Below are 22,161 nucleotides of genomic sequence, written 5' to 3'. Positions count from 1 at the left end.
CCGGGTCCTCCCCATTCTCCCCGTGACCTGCCCAGCCCCATTACCTGCCTGGAAGCGGGGGGCAGCCGGGGCTCCTCGGTGCTCCGCTGCCCCCCCCCAGCGCTCCGGTGCCCCCGGGGGTTGCGGTGGCCCCGTTTCGCCCCCGGGGGAGCTCGGCAGGGGGAGGGCAGGGGGCTGCCGGGGGCGCGGCGCTGGGAGCCGCGGATGAACAGGAACATGATGGTTCCTGCCCGGTGCTCGGGGCTCACCGCCCTCCCTCCAGGCTCCGAATCCGATCCCCCAGTGCTGGGGTGAGATTGCAGCGGGGAAACCGGATCCGGCGGCCGGGACACGCGAGCCGAGACATTGACACCGGACAACGAGGCCGTGGGGGCCAGCCGTGGGAGCGCTGCGGGGCCCGGGGGTGGGAGAAGCGGGGGCTCAGAGCTGGGGTGAGGGCTGCAGGGGTCCCCGAGCACGGAACCACGGCCTTGGTGGGCGGGGTTGGGCACGGGGAGGTCGCAGCGGCCCCGGAGCGCGGCGCGAACCCCGCCGCCGCCTCAGCGCCCGCTGACCCCCCGACCGGCTTCGGTGACGTCATCACAGCGCGCCGGCGTCGCACGCCGATGACGTCACCGCCGAGCGACGCAGCGGGGGGCGCCTGAAGGTGGCGGCGGAGCGTCATGGCCGCCTGGCAGCTGAGGGCCCTGCGTCGCTTCCCCGCCGCCGCAGGCTTCTCGGTGAGGGCCGGAGCGATCGCTCAGCCCGGTTCCGAGCGCGGGGCCGCGCTGAGCTCCACCCTTCCCCGCAGACAGCGCCGAAGAAGACGCAGTTCGGCTCTCTGAAGGATGAGGACCGCATCTTCACCAACCTCTATGGGCGGCACGAGTGGAGGTGGGAGCCGGGAACCGGGGGCGTGGGAGGGGAACGGGGGCTGCGAGGGTGAGTACGGGTGCTCTCAGCCGCCGTGCCGTGCCGTGCCCGCAGGCTGCAGGGAGCGCTGCGGCGGGGCGACTGGTACAAGACGAAGGAGATCCTGCTGAAGGGCGTCGACTGGATCCTGGGTGAGATCAAGGCCTCGGGGCTGCGGGGCCGCGGGGGGGCCGGCTTCCCCACCGGCCTGAAGTGGAGCTTCATGAACAAACCGCCCGACGGCAGGTGGGCGCCGGGGAGAGGGGGTGGGCAGGAACGGGGGGACAAGGATACGGAGGATGCAGAGAGGACGGGGCTGGAGACAGAGGTGACTGGAGACACAGTGACAGGGATGCTGGAGGGATGGGGAGGGCAGGAGGGGGCTGAGAGGGGGGTGGGAGGACTTAGGGACATTGGCAACATGGTGGGGACACGGGTGGTGTAGTGGGAAGATGGAGCAGAGGGAACACCGGGGACGTGGGATCAGAGAACACGGAGCTGGGAGATGGGACAGGGTGCTGGCACTGACGCTGCGTCCTGGCAGACCCAAGTACCTGGTGGTGAACGCAGATGAGGGGGAACCAGGCACCTGCAAGGACCGTGAGATCATGCGGCATGACCCGCACAAGCTGGTGGAGGGCTGCCTGGTGGCCGGCCGTGCCATGGGCGCCCGTGCCGCCTACATCTACATCCGCGGCGAGTTCTACAATGAGGCCTCCAACCTGCAGGTGGGTGCCACGGACACAGCAGAACACACACGGAGACATGCCCGGTTGCTATCTGCCTGTTGTCCCCTCTGCAGGTGGCCATCAGGGAAGCGTATGAGGCTGGGCTTCTAGGGAAGAATGCCTGTGGTTCTGACTATGCCTTCGACGTCTTCGTGGTGAGGGGTGCCGGGGCGTACATCTGCGGCGAGGAGACTGCACTCATCGAGTCCATCGAGGGCAAGCAGGGCAAGCCACGCCTCAAGCCGCCCTTTCCTGCTGACGTGGGTACGTCCTGGAGCCCTTCTGCCCCTCTCCACTCCCCTAATTCTCTCCGGCACCACTCTCAGCTCCGATTGCCTGCAGGTGTCTTTGGCTGTCCCACCACGGTGGCCAATGTGGAGACGGTGGCAGTGGCCCCCACCATCTGCCGACGCGGTGGTGCCTGGTTTGCCGGCTTTGGGCGCGAGCGCAACTCCGGGACGAAGCTCTTCAACATCTCCGGCCACGTCAACCATCCCTGCACAGTGGAGGAGGAGATGTCAGTGCCGCTGAAGGAGCTCATTGAGAAACATGCCGGTAAGCACCGTGCTCAAACCCAACGGGACGGTCCTGCCGGGCCCAGCTCAGTGCGTCCCCTCTTTTTTGGCAGGGGGTGTCCGTGGCGGCTGGGACAACCTGCTGGCTGTCATCCCGGGGGGCTCGTCCACCCCGCTGCTCCCCAAGTCGGTGTGTGAGACTGTGCTGATGGACTTTGATGCCCTGGTGCAGGCGCAGAGCGGGCTCGGCACGGCCGCCGTCATTGTCATGGATAAATCGGTACAGGGTGAGCCCTCCCCGTGCTGCCCACCTCCCCTGAACGAGCATCCCCTGAGTGTCCCCTTCCTCCTCAGACTGACATTGTCAAAGCGATCGCTCGTCTCATCGAGTTCTACAAGCACGAGAGCTGTGGGCAGTGCACCCCGTGCCGGGAAGGTGAGCATGGGGCTGTGCCACGGGATCCTTCACTGTATCATGGGGTCCGTCACCGTGTCCCTGTCCCTGCAGGTGTCGACTGGATGAATAAAGTGATGGCACGCTTCGTGCGGGGCGACGCGCAGGCAGCCGAGATCGATGCCCTGTGGGAGATCAGCAAGCAGATCGAGGGCCACACCATCTGCGCGCTGGGTGATGGTGCTGCCTGGCCCGTGCAGGTGAGGGCGGGGATTTGGGATGGCAACGGGACCTCGGGGGCTCGGATCCCTGCCTCGTTAACTCCCCTTCGTTTGCTCAACCCAGGGCCTCATCCGCCACTTTCGGCCGGAGCTGGAGGAGAGGATGCGGCGCTTTGGGGAGGCCAAAGCACGAGCGGCCTCGGCATGAGGAGGTCAGGGTGGTGGCAGCAGCGGCCCCACACTTGGCTGCTCCCAGTGGGTTCTCGCCTGCGCTGGGAGCTCCTTAATAAACACTGCTGCAACTGAAGTGGCTCGAAACATGGCTTCTTACTAAAATCACAGTGTGAAACACCAACCATGGGCGCAGCGACGCAGAGAGGGGGGACAGTGCTGAAATCGCGCCGCCCTCCACCTCAAAACCTCAAACCCCAAAACCCCTCCCCCCTCAGACCCTTGGCTCCTTCCAAAATGCGGCTCAAGCCTTTTTTTGGGGAGCAATGATGCCACGGCTGGGCACGTGGGTCTTTCTGCAGTACAAGTCAGGGGCCAGCAGCTCCAGGGTCAGCTCGGTGATGATGGCCGTCAGCCCCCAGATGCGGTGAGGGCCGTTGAGGAAGACAGGCAGAGTGTAGCTGTAGCGGCCGGCAGTGCGGAAATGGGTGTAGCCCTGGTTCTCTTCCCGCAGCAGGTGCTCCAGAGGCAGCGTGAAGACCTCTGCCACCTGCAGAGGCAGGAAGAGGGTTGGGGGGACACACGGGCGGCAGCAGGGACGGGGACGCGGGGTAAGGGGTCACCTACCTCGTCAGGGTTTGGGGACAGCGTCAGGTCCTCCAGGGGTCCCAGGTTGGCCACCACGGGGACCACAAGCATCCCGCGCTGGCAGCGAGCACGTGGCAGAGGGACAGGGTGACAAATGCCACTGTGCTGCAACCACCCCACCTCCCCAACCCTCATGTGTCCCATCCCAAACCCTGAGCCTGTCCTGTGTCCCTGCTGCCCTATCCCCAGCTACCCCACGTCCATCCATGTGTCTCCGCTGACCCCATCCCGTCACCCTGTTCCCAGCCCCCGCTGTCCCATCTCCCAGCCCCATCCTTCCTGAGCCACCGTGTCCCTGTCCCCAGACACTTCGTCCCCGTGTCCCCACCAGCTCTATCAATCTCACCCCGTCTCCACCATCCCTGTCACTTTGTCCCCAGTCACCTCTGTTCCATTTCCCAGCCACACGGTGTCCCTGGTGCCCTCAGTTACACTTTGTTCCCAATCACCTCCCAACCCTGTGTCCCCTGATCCCTATGTCCCTGTCACCATGTCCCCAGAAGTCCCTGTAACCCCCACACACCACCTGTGCCCCCGTGCTGTTCCCAACACCACCCTGCCCCATAGCTGCCAACTATGGCAACTTATCATTGCCAGCCCCGAGCTCAACATCAACATTCTCTAGCATACAGATGTCCCCACGTTCCCATTCTGTCCCCATGTCCTTCTGCTGTCTATGTACTGTCCCCAATATTCCCCGTACCGTCTCCACGTCCCTGTGTTGTCCTCGTCCCCATTCTGTCCTCATATCTCCATTCTCTCCACAATGTCCCCCTGTCCCTGTTATGCCCCCATGCCCTCAATCTGGTCCTAATGTCCCCATACTCCACATCCCATTGCTGTCCCCATGTCCCCAGTGCCCCCGTCCCAAGGTTCCAGTGCTGTCCCCATATCCCCAAGTTATCCCCACATCCCCATTCTGTCCCTATGCACTGTCCCCACGTCCCCGTGTCTCCATGTTGTCTCCATGTCCCCGCCTCGTCCCACGTCCCCGTTCTATCCCCACGTCCCTGTGCTATCCCCAAGGTCCCACTGCCGTCCTTCTGTCCCCACTCCCCTTGATCCCCATTCTGTCCCCGTGCCGTACCCGCTCGGGCAGCCCACGCAGCCGCCCCCAGACGCTCTCCTCCCGCAGGCTCAGCCCCAGCTCCTCGCTCGCCTCGCGCAGCGCGGTGCCCTCCGCTCCTCCGTCCGCCGCCTCCCGTTTCCCCCCGGGGAAACTGCAACGGGGGTCGGCGCTGCGGCGGCGGCGGGGACCCCCACCCCAGGACCCCCCCCCCCCCGACCCCGCACTACCTCACGTCGCCGCCGTAGGGCCCGCGCAGGCGGCGGCAGCGCAGGGTATAGAGCAGCGCGGGGCGGCCCCGCACGGAGCACAGCGGCACCAGCACGGCAGCCCCCGCCTCGCCTCCCTCCGCCGCCGCCCCCTCCGCCAGCAGCCGCCGGCAGCGCCGCTCCGTGACCCCGCACAGCGTTACGCGGTGCGGAACGCCCCGCGCCCAGCGGCCCAGCCGCATGGCTGCACCCAGCCGGGACGGAGGGGAGTGGAGGGGGTGGGAAAGTGGGCAGGGAGGGACCGCCCCCCCGGGCTGCAGCGCTCCCAGTGGCTGTACGGAGCGGTGAGGGGAGAGCGACGCGGTCATGAGGCGTGCAGCCTCACTGCTGGGTGTGCAACACTCCCCCTGAGAGCACAGTCCCATTGGCAGGCGTGCAGCCCGCTCACCGGGGGTGTCACGCTGCCAGCAGGCTTGCAACCCTGCACGTGAAGGCTGCAGCAAGCCTGCTGGGCATGCAGCCCTACCCAGAAGAGTGCAACCATCCTAATGTGGGTGTGAACCTTCCTGCCTGCCCCACAACCATGGGATGGGGCGTGCAAGCCTCCTTGGAACACCAGAAATCAGCCAGGCAAGGCAGGACTGCCCCCTCCCTCTCCCCCCCCCCAAAAAAAAGCCCTCAGCCCCACAACAGACACTTTCACACAGCTGTTTTCATCGCTCAAAATTAAATGATTTACGAAAAAAAGTATAGAAATCACCACTCTCTCATAATTCTTTCTCAGTAGAGACCAGCATGGGTTTAGGGCTCCGCTCCCGCCTTCAGCGGAACCTCCTCTCATCCCACACGTATCGTTTTCCTGCGGGCACCTTGCGGAAAAACAGGCTGTTCCCTCGGCTCATGTTGCCCTGGAACAGAATGAGGATCAGCATGGGGGTCGTTCAGGGCTGCCCCCACAGCCCCACAGCGGCGCTTACTTCCTTGTGCAGCTGGCTCCAGCAGTCCAGCCAGGAGGAGTAGGTGGGGGCGTAGGGGAGCAGGCCCCCAGCCAGCCTGGTAAGGAGAGCACAATGTTATTTCCACCCAGGGGTGAGGTAGGACCCATCGTTCCACAGCCCTGCACCGGGCTGAACTCCATCTGTAACACCGCTGAGGCTCCAGCTCCCACCCTGTACCTCCCCATGGCCACGCCTGGTCAGCCCTGAGGGCTTGGAAGCCATTCTTGTCCTTCGGGAGCTTCCTCTGGGAACCGATCTCACGTGGATCACGTGCGAGTGTGGGAGACGAGGGAGGAGGTGGTGGTGGTTGTGGTGCACTCACCCGCAGTTATTGACAGCCATCAGGTTGGAGACCAGCACGAAGGGGTATGTCAGCATGCTGGCGAAGAACTGCAAGGCAGAGCGGGGCTGCTCAGCGGGGGACACGGGGAGCATGCCAACACGGGCCCGTGGCTTGTACTCACCCCGGTGACTGCCTGCGAGTAGCTCTTCATCTCTGTCATGGAGACCTGGGGGGAGGAAGGCACTTTGAGGCCCACCCAAAGTAGGGAGCTGGGCGTCCCCTGTGCCTGGGATCGCACCCAGCCTGGCACAGAGCCCGTACCCCGTTCTCCAGCGCGTATGTGTTGATGAGGTAGGCCAGCATGTTGCAGAGCCAGAGAGAGAGGATGTCTCCGAGGAGCCGGGGAACAAGGCCGCTGGAAGGGAAGAGGCAGCGGGTTTAGGAACAGGAGGCAGCGGATCTTCACCCAATGGAAGACCTCTCAGCCTGACGAATGTGGGTACTCAGGAAATAACGGGGGGCTCAGGCACGGTTTTAGGGTTCCCCAGGTGCCAAACAACAGCCACACGGCAGATTATACAAAGAAGCTGTGGATGCCCCATCCCTGGAGGTGCCCAAGGCCAGGCTGGATGGGGCCCTGGGCAGCCTGAGCTGCTAGGGGGCAACCAGCCCACAGCAGGAGCTGGGGGCTTTCTGGTCCCTTCCCACCCAACCATTCTGTGATTGGGAAAACCAAAACAAAGCAAGAAGCAACACTCGAGGTCTGTGGATTTAGAGGAAAGACCCCACTGCCCCCCAGAACCCCCAACCCACAGCACTCACGCAAAGAAACCCAGGATGCCTTCTTCTCGGTAAATCGTAGTGAAGGCGCTTAGTGTTCCGCTGTGCCAGAAAGGAAGAGGAGAGGGCACTGGTCACACCAAGCAGGGGCACGGGGACGTGGCACCCTGCGGCCTCCCCCCGTACCTGTACTTGGTCTCCCTGCCGATGAACTGCACCATGCATCGCAGGGTGATCACTGTGGGCAGAGCCGGGCTCAGCACGGCACAGTGGGATGGCTCTGAGGCCATCACCATGATGCCCACGGAGCCAGAGAGGTGGTTACAGGCAACCGCAGGGGTACATACCGTGGAAGGGGTGGGTGATGAGGGTGGCAGCAGAGCGAGCAACCATCTCTCGGGAGGTCTGGAGGAGAAAAGGGCTGTCAGAGGCAGGGAGAGAGGGCAGGGGGAGCTCTGCAGCACCCTCCTTCCTCTCACCTCCTTCAGCACCTGCTCCAGTGAGGACACGGACTCCTTCTTGCTGGCTCCTGGCTAGAGAGAGACAAAAGCATGGGGCAACCCCTTGAAACAACCCCCCCCTGCCTAAAAGCCCCCACATACCTCATCCTTCTCTGCCTCCTGGTACTGCTGTGGAGAGAAGTACATGGTCAGCAGTAACCCACCGGCAGCTGTAAATGAAGGCACACAGGGGGCACAGTACCTGCAGCACTTTGCCGTGCACCACGGTGCCAATGGCGCTGGAGCAGAGACGGGGGACGAGGCCCTTAAAGAGCCCCGCTCTGCCATCCACTTTCACGATATGCTTGGCTGGGGGAGACACGGGCGGCGTCAGAGCCCCGCCAGGTGCCCGCCGCACCTGGACGGGGCTGTGCCGCGGCACTCACCGTAGGCGAAGAGGCCTGGAAGTTGGTAGACCTGGCGGCCGAAGATGTTTCTGCCCAGGGTGGGCGGTAGCGGCTCGTATCCCACCTGCGGCGCGAGAGCACGGACGGTCCCCACGGCCCCCCCGAGCCCACTCTCCGTGCCGCCTCCCGAACTCCCCCGTACCGCTGCGCTATACCACAGCCGAGCCCCGCTGCCCCCGGCACCCCCTTACCTGCACCAGCACCTTCACGTACATGAGAGGCTGCGAGAGCACGGTCAGCCCCGAGCCCAGGAGCACCTGAGACGCCTCGCCCGCCATGCTGCCGCCCCGGCGCCACGGCCCAGAAGGACAAGGCCACCGCTTCCGCTTCCGCCTCGCCGCTACTTCCGGCGCGCTCGTAGCCCACTTCCGGTGTGGTCGCCATGGCGACGAGGCCGAAGGGCGCCGATGGGGCCTGCGCGGCCTTGAGGCGTCGCCACGGCAACGCGGCCTGCGCCGCCCTTGCGGCCTGAGATGCGGCGTCGAGGCCTACAGGCCCGAGCTGTCGCCGTGGCGACGGGGCCTGAGGTGACACCATGGCAGCTGGCCCTCGGGAGCCCGTCTCCCGCCATGACACCCGAACACGACGCGACACCAACATGTCACAGCCACGACACCACTGCCTTTAATGCCGAGAGCAGGCGGAGCAGCGCAGCGCTGTGAGGCCGGGCCGCCTCCCGCAGCCGGCGGCTGTGGCCACGCGCAGGGACAGCCCCGCTCTGGTGGTGCCCCGTGAGGAAGGCCTCGTTCTGCCTTCCCGTGAGGACGCAGTGCCAGTGACGGTGGTGATGGTGGAGATGGCGGCGGTGGCAGCTATGGCTCTCCGTGGTGCCCAGCGGTGCCCTGCAGTCACCATGTACCCCTCCGTCCGTGGGGCTCCGGCAGCAGAGCCGTGGTGGCATACGGCTGCATGTGCACCGGGGACAGCTACGTGCAACTTCTCCACCGCCCCACGTCCTCTTCGTGTGGAGACAGGGACGGATGGGGGAACGGGGGACCACAGCTGTGGCTGCTGGGGCACAAAAGTGGGGCTGGAGGCACTCCGAGGCCCACTGTGGCAGGCAGAGGGTGGCTGAGCCACGCTCACCGGGACACCACCGTGGCTCCTTTGGGTGGCATTGGGCCTACGCATGGCATTCCTCACTCTGCAGCTCCGTAACCGTTTCCTCCTCCTCAGCGGCAGCTGGCCAGGTGCCACCCTGGCACCTTGTCCCTTCTGTCCCCAGGGGCTCTCCCCCCTCTCCAGGGACCCATCAGACACGGAGCTGTCGGAGCCACTGGTGCTGTGTGAGGGACAGGACAGCTGTAGCCACTGCCACCGTCACCAGTCCCACGGATGGCACCACTGGGACACACCTGGACTCCAGCTCCGAGGTGGGGACGTCGCTCCAGCTCTGACCGGAGCCCAGCCGCTGCCGCAGCAATGCATCCACCTCCACCAGGCACTGCTGGAACTGTGTGATGGAGCCAGAGTCACTGTCACTGCTGCGTGGGGCTGTTGCTGGCTGCAGTCACTCACCCACCTTGGCCGGATTGGGGTCGCAGAAGTCTAGCAGCGTGTCGCAGAGGTGGTAGCCCAACGATTTGAGGTCCTCCACGGTGAAGTGTGAGTTCCTCCCACCTGAGGGAGACGTGGGAAAATAAAATAAGCGGCAGCATCCCTCACCAGGCCCCACAGCCTGTCCTTAGTTAGGGCTGGAACCGTGTTTTGGAGTGTGATGTCGTCCCCAGCCCCATCCCTCACCCAGCGTGGAGCCACCAAAGGCCACCTCTATGGTGTAGCTGTTGGCAACGCCCATCCGCCACATGACGACCCTGCCCGTCCCCTCCTTGCTCTTCTGCACCTTGAACTTGCAGCTGGAGAAGGAGAACTGCGGCCCCACGGAGACGCCGGGACAGCAACTGATGTCACCGCGATGCCGCCCGCCATCACCGCATCACCAGATGCCAAGCCCACCTTGTCAGGTGCGTTTTTGCTTAGCATCAGGGGGAAGACGCGCTCCCTCAACCGAGTCCCGGAGCCATCCCGACCGCCGTCGCAGCCGTACATGAAGACGTTGTTCTTACGGCTGTGCCCGTGGAAGTCGCAGTACAGCACCACCTCCCGCTCTGCCAAGAGCCTGCAGCTACCCGTCAGGACACAGCTGCCTGCACCCCGCTGGCTGCCCGCGCACCGCTGGGCCTCACCTCTCCACCATGGCCCGCAGGTGCCAGACGGCCGGGAAGGAGCCCTGGGATCCTGTCCTGTAGGCACGGTTGGGGTCACGGCCAGCCAGAGAGCAGCGGGAGTTGCCCACCACCACCCCATCGGGGTTGAGCATGGGCACCACCTTGAAGACAAAGAGCTGGCGCAGGAGCTGAGCGTCAGGAGCGGCGCTGAGGATGAAATCGAGGAAACCCTGCATGGCCCAGGAGCCACCGCTTTCCCCGGGGTGCACGCGGGCGCTCAGCACCACCGCCCGCTTGGCCGCGCCGCCGGACGGCCCGGTGATGGTGAGCACGTAGACGATGTTACCAGCCAGGCTGCGGCACAGCGCCCGCACCACGCAGTACCGTGAGCGCGCTGGGTCACCCACCACCGCCCGCAGGTACCGCTGCAGGTCCGAGTAGGTGTAGGGGTAGGAGTGGGCGAAGTAACACGTGTCCCTGTCATGGGGAAAGCGGGTGCTCCAGGAGAGGCAAAAGGCAGCCGGCTCCTCCCCGCCGTTCCCTCGGTAATAGCGGATGTTGGTGCCGACACGGCGCCAGCCGATGCCGCGGCTCCGGGCGTCCTGCTGTGAGTAGAGCAGCGGGCACATGCCCTTGCCATAGAGGCTCTTGGGCTTCGCCAGGTTGGCAATGGTGAAGCAGTAGACGGTGTCTTTCCGGGTGTTTTGCACGCGGAAGTAGAACCACTGGGTGTGCTTGGTGGTGTACAGGTCTGGCCGCAGCGTCAGCACGTACTCATAGGGGCCCCTGGTGGGCAGAAGGGCTACACTCTGACACCTGAGCATGCCGCTGTGTCCCATTGCCCGTCCCCATCACCTCTCTTACACCTTGACCGCTTTCTGGAGGTTGCCGCTCTCAAAGCGTGACTCAAACAGCAGCGTGTTGTCCTGGGAGCCCTCCAGGGTGGCTGCCGGTGAGGAAAGGGGACCCGGGGCCCCCCCAGCCCGAGCGCGGGTGAAGCAGGAGCCTGAGGGCACTGGGGACAGCTGGGCTCAGGACCCCAGGGGACGGCACGGGGATGAGGAGCGGGTGAGCAGCACCCATGGGCATTACCTGGGCTGAGCTGGTAGACAACGGTGCCCTGCTCCTCACCCGTTGGCAACCACTGGTGGTCCGTGGGCTGGCAGAAGGGCTCTGGTTCAGGGGGGACCCACTCTGGGGGGGGGGGTGGAGACACACCCCATTGTCATCGCAGGGGTTGGCCATGGGGACAAGAATAGGAAAAGGCGGAGTGCTACCTCACCGATGTGCTTGATGGTCTCCTTGATGACCTCGCACTCAATGGGCCACCGGGGGGCAGGAAGGGGTCCTCGCGCCGAGGGAAGGGCAAAGAGAGCCCGTGGCTCCCCGGGCGACCCACAGCTCCGCAAGGGGACCATCTGTGGGACCCTGAGGGCTGCAGAACGGGCTGGGGAGCTCCCACGCCCATGGCACAGTTCCAGCAGAGAACAGGCAGCACGGGCTGGAAAGGTTGGGGACAACGCTCCTGCTGTCAGCCCCAGAGCATCCGTCACCCTGCCAGGAGTGCTGCAGCCTGGCACCGGAGGGGTTCACTCACAGCTTGGGTCCTTCCCCAGGCCCTGCTGGGTGCCAGAGTCAGCGCAGTGGCATTCGGAGCGTCCCCGTGGGGACATGGAGCTCTGCTGGCTGTCTGTCTTCTGGCCTTTGGGAGAGCATCACTAGAACCCGAGCTGGGGGGGGGGGGGTCCCACCCCATTCTTCTGGCCTTTGGGAGAGCATCACTAGAACCCGAGCTGGGGGGGGGGGGGTCCCACAGCCCGGGGGACGAGGCGACGCACCGCTCACCTTGGAAGTAGCCGTAGTAGCACAGGTGGCCGTGCATGAAGCTGTCGTAGGGCTCAGGGACAGCCTGGGTAGAACGGTGCCATCAGGCCCCGCTCGCTCCCGGGGCTGGCAGCCCCCAGCCCTCTTCCCAACCCCCCCGGCAGCCCCCAACCTGGGCAGCAGGGTTCCTCGGGAGCCACATGGCTGCGAGAGGCGCTGCAACCTCTCCTGTCCCCTTCTGCTGTTCCCAGACGCGGTCGCTCAGCGACCGGCAGCAGTGGGGAAGGACGGGGCGGTGCTGGAGCGAAGCTGGGAAAGGAGCCAGGAGGGAGCGCGTTGTTCACTGCGCCCTGGCAGACACCTAAGGGAGCAGCACCACGGCAGGGCCCTCTCAGTCTCCAAACTGCAGGCGACACTCCAGCCCCAGCCCGCAGCGTCACCAAGCACGCGAACCCCAAACGTCCCCCTTGCCACTCAAGCAGACAGCACATCCCAAACTTCTACGATTTATTGGACAACAGTTGAGGCGTAAAGGGCTCCAAACTGTACAACTGTAAAAAAGAGCGCCGCGCGCACGCTTCATGTGCTCGATGCGGTTTTCCTCCGCTTCAGCCGTGCTCTCCAGTCCTCTGGCAGCGCTTCGAAGTTGGCGTTCCTCTCTGCCATGCCACTGCAGGGACAAAGCAGGGTGTCAGCACTCGGGTGCCGCAAAGGGACACTCCCCACCGCTCTCTCCCCCCCGGCCAGAGACTCCGGATCACGCTCCCCGCCTCTAAAGGGGATGAGGAGGTGGCTCTCGGCGGCAGTGCTCTGTGACAAAGCTCCCGTGCCCGTACCTGAGCAGCTGTTGCTGCTTCCACTCCTCAATGCGCCTCTGTGCCGTTGTCTCCCGGTCCTCCTCGCTGGAGCTGGAGTTCTCCTCCTCATCGAGCTCCCGCTGGATGCTCTGCCACTTCTTCACCAGCGACGGCATCTTTGTTTTGCCCTTCTTGCTCTGCGAAGGAATTAAACGGGCCGCGGTTAGGCACAGCACCAAGACGGCGGGCATGCGGGCCATGGAACGGCCCACCCAGGAGCATCCTCCTACCTTCTCCTTCCGCCCCTTCCTCGGCTTTTCAGGTTTATCCGGCGGCGGCGGCGGCGCTTTGGGTGTGGGAGGTGGGGGCGTCTGGGGCGGAGGCGGGGGCGGTGGATGCTCGGCGGCGCTGCTGGCGGGCAGGGAGCCGCGTGCCGGGGCTGGGGGCACAGCAGCAAGGCCGGCGGGCACGGCGCACTCGGAGTAGCTCATGACGGACGGCGCGGCGGGCGCCGTCACGCCCAGGTAGCCGGGCTGCATGGCCATGCCGGATGGCTGGGGGACGGCATGTCCTGGCGGCAGGCGGAGGTTGGCACGGCTCTGCATCTCGCCCTGCAGGCGCTGGCGCGGCCTCAGGGAGGCGAGGGGCACGGGTGAAGGCTGGTATTTGCCAGCGGCCATCAGGGGCTGGCTGTAGATGACGGGGCAGCTGCCGATGGTGGCCGTCCGCTGCATCAGCTCCGGGTTCATCTCCGCGGCTTTCCGCTTCTGCGGCTTGGCGGAGAGCAGCAGGGCAGGGCTGGGTTCGGCAGCGCCCTGCAATGGAAAGCGCCGGGCTGAGAACTCAGACAGCAGGGATGCGACCCAACGGGACCGCGGCTTGCCAGCTGGAGACACCGACCGAGGGCCGGCTTCGCCCGGCACGATCGCTCACCTGGCTCCTGCCGACAGCTGGGCGCAGGAGAGGCTTGAGCAGAGCGTCTTCCTCCGTCCCCGGGGCAGGCGGCTCCTCGCCCCCCTCGTCTTCCATCTCCACTTCCTGGATCTCGCCGTCTTCTCCAGGAGGTGGTGGGGGCGGCGGCGGCGGCGGCGAGTCAGGCGGAGGCGGAGGCGGCGGAGGCATTTCCAAAGGCAAGGGAGGTTGGAGGACCGGGACAGAGGACTGAAGCAGAGTCCAAAATGGAGTGAGCGGCATGAGAGACGTAGCAGGGACTTGGCCTGAGAAGGATTCTTTACAAAGGGAGCCTGAAGAATACATAGTGACACAGGCTTGAAAACCCAGGCTACTGACCGCGCTGCCGCTCCGCTGCCAGCACGGGCGCGTGCTGCCTCCTTCCAGGGCCCTGCCGCCGAACGGGGAGGCTCACCCAAAGCTACCGCCACCGCCGCACGGACGGGGACCCGCTCCCGGGGCCGGGAGTGCCACACCAAGCTCCCCCCTCCTCCTCCTAGCCCCGCGCCATACCTGTTGAACTCTCAGCGGCGCCGCCGGGATGCTCTCCTTTCTCTCTGGGAGGTGGTCTGGGAGGAGCGTCGGCTTTTCTGTCGGCACTCTGCTGTCCTTCGTCTTCGTCCTCTCCGTCGGGGAACTCCCACTGCGACTCTCCTGAGTGCTCGTTAACATAGAAATAGCGTCTATGCTCCCTAAATCACAAGAAAGAAAACGAAGCTTTACATTCCCTCCCCGCACAGCGACACTCCAAAGGCGGGCCTGCCCACGACAGCAGTGTGCTCTCGCAGGGAAGACCCTCTGCGGCTGGGCTGCCGCTCCCAAACGCAACAAACAACTTTGAGGATAGAGGCAGGAGAGGCCCAAGCCAGCTTGCTCCAAGCCAGCGGCCCCGCTGGCTCCGTGAGCACTGCCCCGAGCCCCCTGCTCCGAGAGAGGGGAGGGCTGAGAGCGGGCCAGCGTGCAGCAGAGCCACGTCGCACTAGCACCGGGACTTTGAGCCGCCACCTCGGCTTAAAGTTGCCCCTCCAAGAAGGGGCACCAGGGAACAGCCCAGTGAGAAGCGGCTGCCCCCCAACCCCGCGGTGCGTGGAGGTCGCTTTTATGATACTCTTGGTGTCAAACATACAGTGAATGCTAGAGAGAGGGAGCGGATCTGGGAGCTGAAAAACAAAAGAGCAAAGATTTCAAACAAAGGAAAATTAATCGAGAAAGCCAAATAGACAAAGAAATGTTTGGGTCTGACCTGCTGGCAGGAGACAGAAATCTTGTTCTTCGTTCCGGCGATGAGTTGAAGTTTGTCCTTTGTCAGAGCTGTTGGTCAGAAGAGGTGATCCAGAGATCCTGCAAAGTTCACAGAGCTCTCGCATGCGCGACCCCCCAGGCCCGCCCTCCGCAGCAGCGCTTTACACTCGTCAGAGTGCCACCAGCTCTGTCCAAACAGCGGGATCGGCTCCGTCTCGAGGCGCTGAGCGCCCGCTCTGCGTTTCTCCCATTTGGCGGCCGGCTCAAAACTCTGTAAGTGCCGCGAGTTGCTCTGCCTGCCCAGCACCGCTAACGGAGTCTCCGAGAGGGACGGCGCCGCGTCGTCAGGTGGTGATGGTCACAAATCATGTCTGAGATGTCAGAGATGAAAGGTGAGAAAGGTAGGAGAGGGCGTACCTGTCCCAGTGGCAGGACCAGCCTTTAGGGGTGGCGTTTATTTCGTATTGTTTTAGCTGTTCGGCTGCATCTTGGAGTTTGCGTTTGAGGTAGTTTCCATTGAGAGCACCTTCTCGCCAGTCTGCAATGCGGGTCTAGAGGGGCAAGAACCGGGGGGGAAGCCGTTGAGGTGGGGGGGGGGGGGGGGCCCCCGCAGGCAGCCCCGGGGACGGGACTCGAGGTCTGGGAGAGGCTCCCTTTATGGCATAGGGCTCGGGGGGGGCCGGGAGGAGGAGCCCGCCTCTGCGCAAAGCCATGCCCGCGCCCCGCCGAGGACGGGCCCTGCGGCGCTGGAGCCACCAGCTTCGCGCAGCGGGATCCGCTTGGAGACGGGAGGCCGGAGCGAGGGGCGAAGGCTCGGTTACCTCTGTCTGCAACAGCAACATGTGGAAGTTGGAGATAGATTGTCTGTTGATGCCCAGGAACTCCAATTTACTAGTCAGAGTGTTTGCCAGCTCTCCGATCTGAAACTGCCGGGGAGAAAGGGGGAAGAGTCAGCAGCCGCGCTCGGGCGCTGTCACCGGGCTGCCGTGCCCGCTCCGGGCCGTCCCTGGGGTCCCACTGCGGTCCCGCGGTGAGGAAGCACGCCCTGCTCCTGTGCTGGTCGCTCCCTCCGCCCAGCCCGCTCCCTCCCGCAGCCCCCGCTGCTTCCTGGGGACCATGCCCTGCTCCTAGCCGCAGCTCCCGGCTCCAAATCAGCCAAGGGTCACAGCACGGCAAACGCAGATCACTTAAAGAATCAAATGCTTTCAGCGCTTCCGAAAGGAAACGGGCCAGGACGCGTTTTTCAGCCTTTGTCAATCGCTGCTTTCCAGAGGAACTAGCTGGAGAGCGCCAAGAAAGCCACCAGCTCTAGATTTACTCCTGAGCTGAGGCAGCGTCTGCGTTACAATGCAGCCCACAGTGAGCACGGCTCAACCCCAGCACCCCACGGGAGTGGGAGCTCTAGGAGGGGACGCGCCCCGGGGGAGCAATCCGAAGGCAAGGGGTGAGCTGGGAAGCAATCGAGAGCGGCAGAGACGCCTCCAGGGGACATCACGACTGCTTCGAGGAGGGCTCTGAAACCATTTCATTTTCCATCGTTCTTCAGAAGAGACCTCGGAAGGTTCCCAAAGCCAACAACAGCACCGGGCTGACGAGCCACACTAGAGGAGCCCGAGGCAGGGGAACAAATTCCCGCGCTGCAATCCCTATGGAGAAGGCAGGAAGATCCCAGATCACGGGGCGGCTCCGCAGCGCAGGATCTCCTACAAACCAGGCTGAAGAGAATCACCCCGAACCGACGAAGCGAACGGTCCAAGTTACCCGAGGAGCTGGCCTTCCTCCAACAGCTCTAAAGGGATCCTGCGCGTGCAATCGCCACGCTACGGCACACAGTCCATCACACAGAGCATCTCCAGCACCAGAAGAAAAGGTGACAGCAAACGTGACACTTTTTAACAGGCTTCCAGCAGCTGGCTGGGATGCAGCAGCCAATGAGAACCATCCTCGCCACAAGGCTTTTGTTGTTTGTTTGTTTGTTTTTTTTTTAGAGTAAATTAGAAAGCCACAAAAGCCTCGTGTACGTGCTAGCACTGGAGGAGGTTTTGTGCACAGAGCGTCGCATCGCACCTCAAAACTCTGCTACGAGTTTGGGTTTTGTTTTTTGACAGAGATTAAATCTGGCACGAGGACATTAAAGCCCTTCCACGCTGTAAAAAAACGATTCAATTAGGGGAAATAAGGGCAGGGTTAAGCGGGAGTTTTCTCAGCAGAACATTTCTAGTGGGGTTCTACCGTTAAGCCAGTGACTCCCCGTCCATAAGCGACCTGGCAACCTGCTAATGGAGCAGATCTCAGTAACGAGCGACAGAGGAATGAAGGGGACAGGTTGCAGAGAACAAATACAGAGAAGTCCCCTGCCCTCCTGCGTAACCGTCAGCAGAGCATGAAGCTCTGTGCCAGTGATACGGCTCAGGAATCAAAGAACCACTAAGGCTGGATAAGACCTTTGAGATCATCGAGTCCAGCTGTCAGCCCATCCCCACCGTGCCCACTGACCACGTCCCAGTGCCACACGTCCATGTTTCTTGGACGCGTCCAGGTAGGGGCTCTGGGAATCGTTTGGCTGCTTAGGAAAGCAGACTGAGCCTCGGAAGGGGAAGTATCGGAGCAATGGGGCGGCAATCCCCAGTCTGCATCCAGCAGCCCATTGCTGCTTCATAAAATAAAGCTAAGGACAAGGCAGGAGGAGCAGCGCCGGCAGCCTCCAGACACAGACTGCTTATGGACGAGGAGTCTTCAGCCTGGAAACGGATGGGGCACGTGAGAGAGAACAGTGCAAGACCATTACAGCAAGGATTTAAGACAAAAGCCTTTCCTCTCTCTCGTGGCAAGACCTGGGGGTCATTCTTTGTGCCCCCATCCCCCTTTTCTCTTTTAAAAAGGCTCTTTCAAGCCTTTGCTGCCAGAGACAGGACAAGAGGCTACAGAGATGCTGGCCTGATCCTGCACAGCTGCTCTGCCACAGGGTGAGCCGGCCCCACTGTCCCCTTCAGGACCCCAGGACCTGCTGCCATCCCCGCCGCACGATGGAACACGTCACACGTCTACATGGATCCGTACCTTTAAGTCCTGCTCCTCCTCTTCTATTTTTGGTGCCACTTGTGCTTTGGCTTTCTCCTGGGGCTCCTCAGACTCTGCCTCTTTGTCTGAAGGCCCATCAGCTACTTCCGTGCTCACAGCTGCAGGAGAAAAAACAAGAGGTGAGCCCGTCTGCCACAGCGCTGCCCACGCTCCTCGTACCACGCTGGGGAGCCACAGCCAGGGGCCTCCTTCCTAGGAAAAAAAGCCTGAAATTAAAAGCAGAGAGGGTTGCAGCCCCTGTGCTTCAGGCGGTCAGGATCCTTCTAGAAAAAACACACGGGACTCGGTGAATGCTGCTACAACACAAGGATGGGGAAGAGGAACGGAGAGGAAATGCTGAGCGCCAGCAGCCAAGTGACCCATCGTTGAACTCCTGCAGCTTAATTATTTGTGAGGAAGAGGTGTCGGGTAGTAAGAGATCGAGACAACTGTCAAAGGAGATCAGAGAGCTGCTCCCAAAAGCTGTCGAGATGGTAAGGTTTTGTTTGGGCTACGTTGCAGGACAGCAGCAACTCGGTACCTGCCCGCGTGCCAGGGAGGAAGGTTTGCAAGAAACCCCAACCTGAACCTCTGTGTTAAAGAAAACCACGTTCCTGGCATGTCCTGGTGTTCAGCTCCCTTTGCTACCCCACAGCAGCAGGGTGCAGACGAGCAGAACATATCCTGTTCCCCAGATGCCAAGTGGGAAAAGGGCAGCGCTGCAGGAGAGCTGCCTCTGGGCACCACCTGCTCTGAGCCCGCGGGGCAGGAGAAAAAGCCAAACCCTCCCTCTGAGGGCAAGCACCACCACTGACCATCACACCTCAGGGTCGCAGCAGCCCCTAACTGTGCTCACACTGTCTCCTGCTTCAGCAGAACGCAGCCTGCGACAGGCTCGGGGTGCTTCTACACCCTGCTCTCCCCAAACGTAGCAACAGAACTGGTGCATTTTGCAGAGAGCTCGCTGCAGAGAGCTGCTGCGGCGAGCCAAGGAGCCTCCGGCAGAGCGCAAGCTGTGGCGGAGCATTAACAGCCACGAGCACATCGTTTCCACCAGGCCATAAATTCACACGATGCCCTGCAGCATCCGTTTGGTACAGGTGTCTGAAATACCACCGCTGGGCATCTTGCCGCTGCATGGGGAGCTAAGGAGAATGCAAGCAACGTGGCCACTGCTCAGGCATCGAGCTCAACGCGCAGCTCTTGCAGGAACGAGGCGCTCCTCGCAGCAAGGCTCGGTCTGACGTTTTCTACCCACCACGTGCAGAGCCAGACGGCTCCTGGGGGCACCTCAGCTGCATGAAAGGAGGCTGCTGTTAGCCAGGGAGAAGGAAAAAGAACTGAAGGAGTGAGAGAACAGCTCCTAGCACATGACTGCTAGGATTTATAACACGGAGAGAGAAGCTGTGGGGCATGAAGCCACGGTTACGCTTCTCTTTTTGACTAACACATTAAGCGTTGGCGCTCCTCTAATTATTTTATTTATAGGCTAAAGGAGAACATTTGGCAGAGCATCAGCTTATCCCTGGAACTCCCACTGCCAGCTCGGCTGCGTGGGACGCCACTGCCAGCCACCCCTGCGCCCTGCTCACCTACCTCACCTCCCGGCTCCACCGTGCACCGCAGGCCAAGCCCCATCTTCGGGGAGAGGAAGCCCCGGCAGGAGAGGGCTGCAGCATTTCCGAACACCCGCTCCTCCCTCCGAAGGGAGCCTTTCAAATTACCTGCTTCTCCCGCCTCCGGGCTCTCCCGGCCCGTTTTGCTGGAGCCTCGACTAGCGGAATCAGGGCTGGCAGCTCCCGCAAACAGTTTCCATTTCCCCCGCTTCGAGGCCAGCCTGCGGGTTGCATCCTGCGAGGCCGACTGGCTCCCGTCAGAGAGCGGGCTAGAGCCTGAAACGCTGCCATCTCCTTCCTCCAAAGCACGCAGCTCTGCCTGCGGAGACACGAGGCAGTGAGCGGGGCACTTCAGGGAACCCAGCTGCCCCAAATACACGTCATATGTATAAGAAGAACTGCTCTAATTAGGACGTGGCGTTAACGGAAGCGAACGGGAAGCAACAGTCGTGGAACTGCCAGCAGGGCATCCGTGTCAAGCTGCGCTATCAGCTCCCAGCTCTGTGAGCAGCACAGGACACTAAAAATCCCCCTCCCAAAGGATTCAGGAAGGGATGCAAGCGACTGCTCCTGTTACTGCTACCCAGTTTATTTATTGCTAGCCGTTTTCTCTTATTTTTTCTGCGCCAAATTACCTTCTTTCTCTCCAGCACTATCTCCAGCTCGAGCGTGTCTTGCTCCTCCTCTTCCTCCCCGCTCTCCCCTGACTGCACTACACTGCACAGCTCCTCCTGCAGCGTGTCCTCCAGGGGATCCTTGCCCGGCTTGGGCTCTTCAGAGGCAGCTGGCACCTCTTCGGCTTTCACCTCCTCTTCTGGGGGCGGCTCGACTTCCTCTTTGCAGATCACCTTTCTCCTCCAGCGCTCCTCTTCCTCCTTCACCACATCCGGCACGAGCGGCGCCAGGAGGGCCGCAGCCACCCCTTTCTTCTCCTCTTCGCTGTTGGAGAGCGCCTGCACCCCTTCGTTGACTTCCTGCGGGGTTTGAGCGCCGCGTCAGCGGCCCCGTGCATCCCCTGAGGCTCAAGCGGGGGCTCCGGAGCAGAGCAGAACGCTTGCTGCCCGGCTGCCCAACTCACCTTCTTCACCTCCCGCTTAGCCCCGGGTCTGGCAGCACTTCCTAGACCCGTTTTCTCCTGCGGCAAGGGCTCAGCAGCTGCTGTGAAGCTCCCGTTGGTGCCCGCTGTTGTGCTGAGGAGGAAAACGAGCGAGTGGTCAGCACAGGGAGGCAGCCCCCTCCCTCCCCTCTTCCCTCCCAGCCTGGGTGCGCTCTCACCTGGGCTGGTATTGCTGCAGGCCCTGCACCTGGGCTGCCAAGTACTGCGGCAGCTCCCAGGTCACCTCGTTGCTCTGCGTGTTCCAGTAGTAGTAGCAGCCGGTGTTCTCGTCCCACACCTCCTGCCAGTCACCCATCTCCAGTTCTCCCACTGCCGGGGATCCGGGACACGCGAGTCACTTCCAGGCCCAACGCCTCCACGAGGCAACGACCCCCAGGACCAACCCCCCCCCCCGGCGCGGCGCTCACCTCCTGCCAGCGAGCACTGCGTGTCGTACTGCCACTCAGGGGCCGCAGCCGCATCCGTGCCGTTGGCAGCGGCGATGCCGGTGCCCGTGCCCGGCTCCTTGGGCTCGGGGCGGGGCGGCGTGGGGGGGCAGCGGCGATGCCGGTGCCCGTGCCCGGCTCCTTGGGCTCGGGGCGGGGCGGCGTGGGGGGCGGTGCGGCAGCGGCGGCGGGGGTGGGCTCGGCTGGCTGCGGGGGGGCCGTGATGGCGTCGATCTCCTTGAAAAAAAGCAGCGGAACGAGAGGGCGTGAGGGAGAGGCGAAGGGCGCGGGGCTGAGAGGCGGGAGGGCGGCTGGGCGCTCACCGCTAGGAAGTTGGCCAGCGTGCTGTCGATGTCGCTCGAGTTGCTCCCGTTGGCGTCGGCGGAGCGCGCCGCTTTCTCGCCGCCTTCCCCCTCCTCATCGTCGCTGTCGGCGTAGGCGCCCAGCAGGCACAGGCCACCTGCAGCGGGGTGCCCTCGGTCGGGTGGGGAGCGGGGCGGGGCTGCCCGGGGAACCCCATCCGAGCCCGCCCGGCGCCGTCGGAGGGGAAGGGAGGGGAGGAGCGGTCCCTACCTGTGGGTTTGACGGCGGCTGGGGCGGGGGGCGGCGGGTTGGGAGCGCTGCGGGGCGGCTCCGGCACCGCCTCGGCTTCGTCTGCGGGAGGAAAAGAGGGAACGAGTCCAACGAGGGCCCCCGAATCGGGGAAGGGCGCAGGGGGAGGGGAGGAAACGGCGGAGGGAACCGCCCCGGCCCCGTCGCTACGAGGAGGCCGCGCTCCGGGCCGCGCTAGGCCTCGCCCCGCCAACAAAGCGGCTCCTCCTTTACCCGGCTCCGAACCCGACTCCGTCCCCTCCGCCGCTTGGCCCGGGCCTCCCGCGTCCTCCCTGCGGGGCCCCGGCGGGGAGAGCTGCAGGATGGGCCGGCGGCCCGGAGCGCTGCGGGACTTCTTCCCCATGGCGGCGGCGGCGGCGCGGAGGGAAGCGGCCGCGCGGAGGGGAGCGGCGGCGGCGCGCTGCGTCGCGTGACGTCACGTCGCGTGACGTCACGGCAGCGCCGGGGGCGGGGCTCCCGCACGGCTCCGCCCCGGCCTCGCACCCAGCGCCGCAGGTTCGAGCCCCGCGGCCCGGCAAGGAGCAGAGGAAGAACGCGT

The 22,161-nt window shown here is 63.7% G+C and overlaps 6 protein-coding genes across 22 annotated transcripts in view; 1 reads left to right on the top strand and 5 right to left on the bottom strand.

Annotated features, from left to right (window-relative positions):
- Positions 1-566, bottom strand: part of CABP2 (calcium binding protein 2) — a 3,409-nt gene extending 2,843 nt beyond the window's left edge. Inside the window, exon 1 of one of the 3 annotated variants that reach the window (XM_021402665.1) lies at positions 45-566. In XM_021402665.1, the coding sequence (XP_021258340.1) occupies positions 45-218 (174 nt within the window). In that variant the 5' untranslated portion in view covers positions 219-566. The remainder of the gene's footprint in view (positions 1-44) is intronic. The other 2 variants (XM_021402660.1, XM_021402661.1) reach the window with 2 other exon arrangements.
- NDUFV1 (NADH:ubiquinone oxidoreductase core subunit V1) lies at positions 579-3,056 on the top strand. The gene is made up of 10 exons (XM_021402651.1): positions 579-719; positions 791-873; positions 967-1,137; positions 1,436-1,619; positions 1,694-1,883; positions 1,962-2,174; positions 2,248-2,414; positions 2,489-2,570; positions 2,643-2,788; positions 2,874-3,056. Exons 1-10 carry the CDS (start codon positions 663-665, stop codon positions 2,955-2,957), a joined length of 1,377 nt encoding a protein of 458 aa, XP_021258326.1. The 5' UTR covers positions 579-662; the 3' UTR covers positions 2,958-3,056.
- NUDT8 (nudix hydrolase 8) lies at positions 3,058-5,115 on the bottom strand. The gene is made up of 4 exons (XM_021402658.1): positions 4,865-5,115; positions 4,656-4,788; positions 3,548-3,625; positions 3,058-3,470 (listed from the first exon to the last, which is right to left on the bottom strand). Exons 1-4 carry the CDS (start codon positions 5,083-5,085, stop codon positions 3,225-3,227), a joined length of 678 nt encoding a protein of 225 aa, XP_021258333.1. The 5' UTR covers positions 5,086-5,115; the 3' UTR covers positions 3,058-3,224.
- On the bottom strand, positions 5,552-8,163 carry MTCH2 (mitochondrial carrier 2). Of its 2 annotated transcripts, none has more exons than XM_021402656.1 (13): positions 8,003-8,163; positions 7,791-7,875; positions 7,607-7,713; positions 7,507-7,533; positions 7,384-7,437; positions 7,252-7,309; positions 7,091-7,142; positions 6,947-7,006; positions 6,446-6,539; positions 6,306-6,350; positions 6,164-6,231; positions 5,821-5,896; positions 5,552-5,751 (listed from the first exon to the last, which is right to left on the bottom strand). In XM_021402656.1, exons 1-13 carry the CDS (start codon positions 8,087-8,089, stop codon positions 5,665-5,667), a joined length of 900 nt encoding a protein of 299 aa, XP_021258331.1. In that variant the 5' UTR covers positions 8,090-8,163; the 3' UTR covers positions 5,552-5,664. The 2 variants fall into 2 exon arrangements, with proteins under 2 accessions (XP_021258331.1, XP_021258332.1); XM_021402657.1 differs by having other exon boundaries at positions 7,507-7,530.
- On the bottom strand, positions 8,413-12,102 carry AGBL2 (ATP/GTP binding protein like 2). 13 transcript variants are annotated; one of them, XM_021402640.1, is made up of 12 exons: positions 11,976-12,102; positions 11,825-11,888; positions 11,577-11,681; positions 11,262-11,480; positions 10,844-11,173; positions 9,998-10,781; positions 9,768-9,930; positions 9,555-9,681; positions 9,334-9,431; positions 9,167-9,264; positions 8,898-9,093; positions 8,413-8,822 (listed from the first exon to the last, which is right to left on the bottom strand). In XM_021402640.1, the coding sequence occupies exons 1-12, from the start codon at positions 12,003-12,005 to the stop codon at positions 8,436-8,438; spliced, it is 2,601 nt and encodes an 866-aa protein (XP_021258315.1). In that variant the 5' UTR covers positions 12,006-12,102; the 3' UTR covers positions 8,413-8,435. The 13 variants fall into 13 exon arrangements, with proteins under 13 accessions (XP_021258315.1, XP_021258316.1, XP_021258314.1 ...); XM_021402641.1 differs by having other exon boundaries at positions 8,413-8,819; XM_021402639.1 differs by having other exon boundaries at positions 8,413-9,093; positions 10,844-10,994; positions 11,072-11,173; positions 11,257-11,480; positions 11,976-12,098.
- FNBP4 (formin binding protein 4) lies at positions 12,294-22,033 on the bottom strand. Of its 2 annotated transcripts, XM_021402635.1 has the most exons (18): positions 21,837-22,033; positions 21,585-21,665; positions 21,335-21,471; positions 21,153-21,248; positions 20,994-21,090; positions 20,745-20,895; positions 20,548-20,659; positions 20,105-20,443; positions 19,578-19,788; positions 17,854-17,972; positions 15,615-15,719; positions 15,211-15,344; positions 14,795-14,892; positions 14,065-14,243; positions 13,534-13,761; positions 12,891-13,415; positions 12,640-12,797; positions 12,294-12,473 (listed from the first exon to the last, which is right to left on the bottom strand). In XM_021402635.1, exons 1-18 carry the CDS (start codon positions 21,964-21,966, stop codon positions 12,383-12,385), a joined length of 2,991 nt encoding a protein of 996 aa, XP_021258310.1. In that variant the 5' UTR covers positions 21,967-22,033; the 3' UTR covers positions 12,294-12,382. The 2 variants fall into 2 exon arrangements, with proteins under 2 accessions (XP_021258310.1, XP_021258311.1); XM_021402636.1 differs by lacking the exon at positions 14,795-14,892 and having other exon boundaries at positions 13,534-13,844; positions 21,837-22,032.

This window comes from Numida meleagris, chromosome 6 (genome assembly GCF_002078875.1).
Source record: "Numida meleagris isolate 19003 breed g44 Domestic line chromosome 6, NumMel1.0, whole genome shotgun sequence".
Taxonomy (NCBI): Eukaryota; Metazoa; Chordata; class Aves; order Galliformes; family Numididae; genus Numida; species Numida meleagris.
This window is presented reverse-complemented; position numbering and strand designations above follow the sequence as displayed.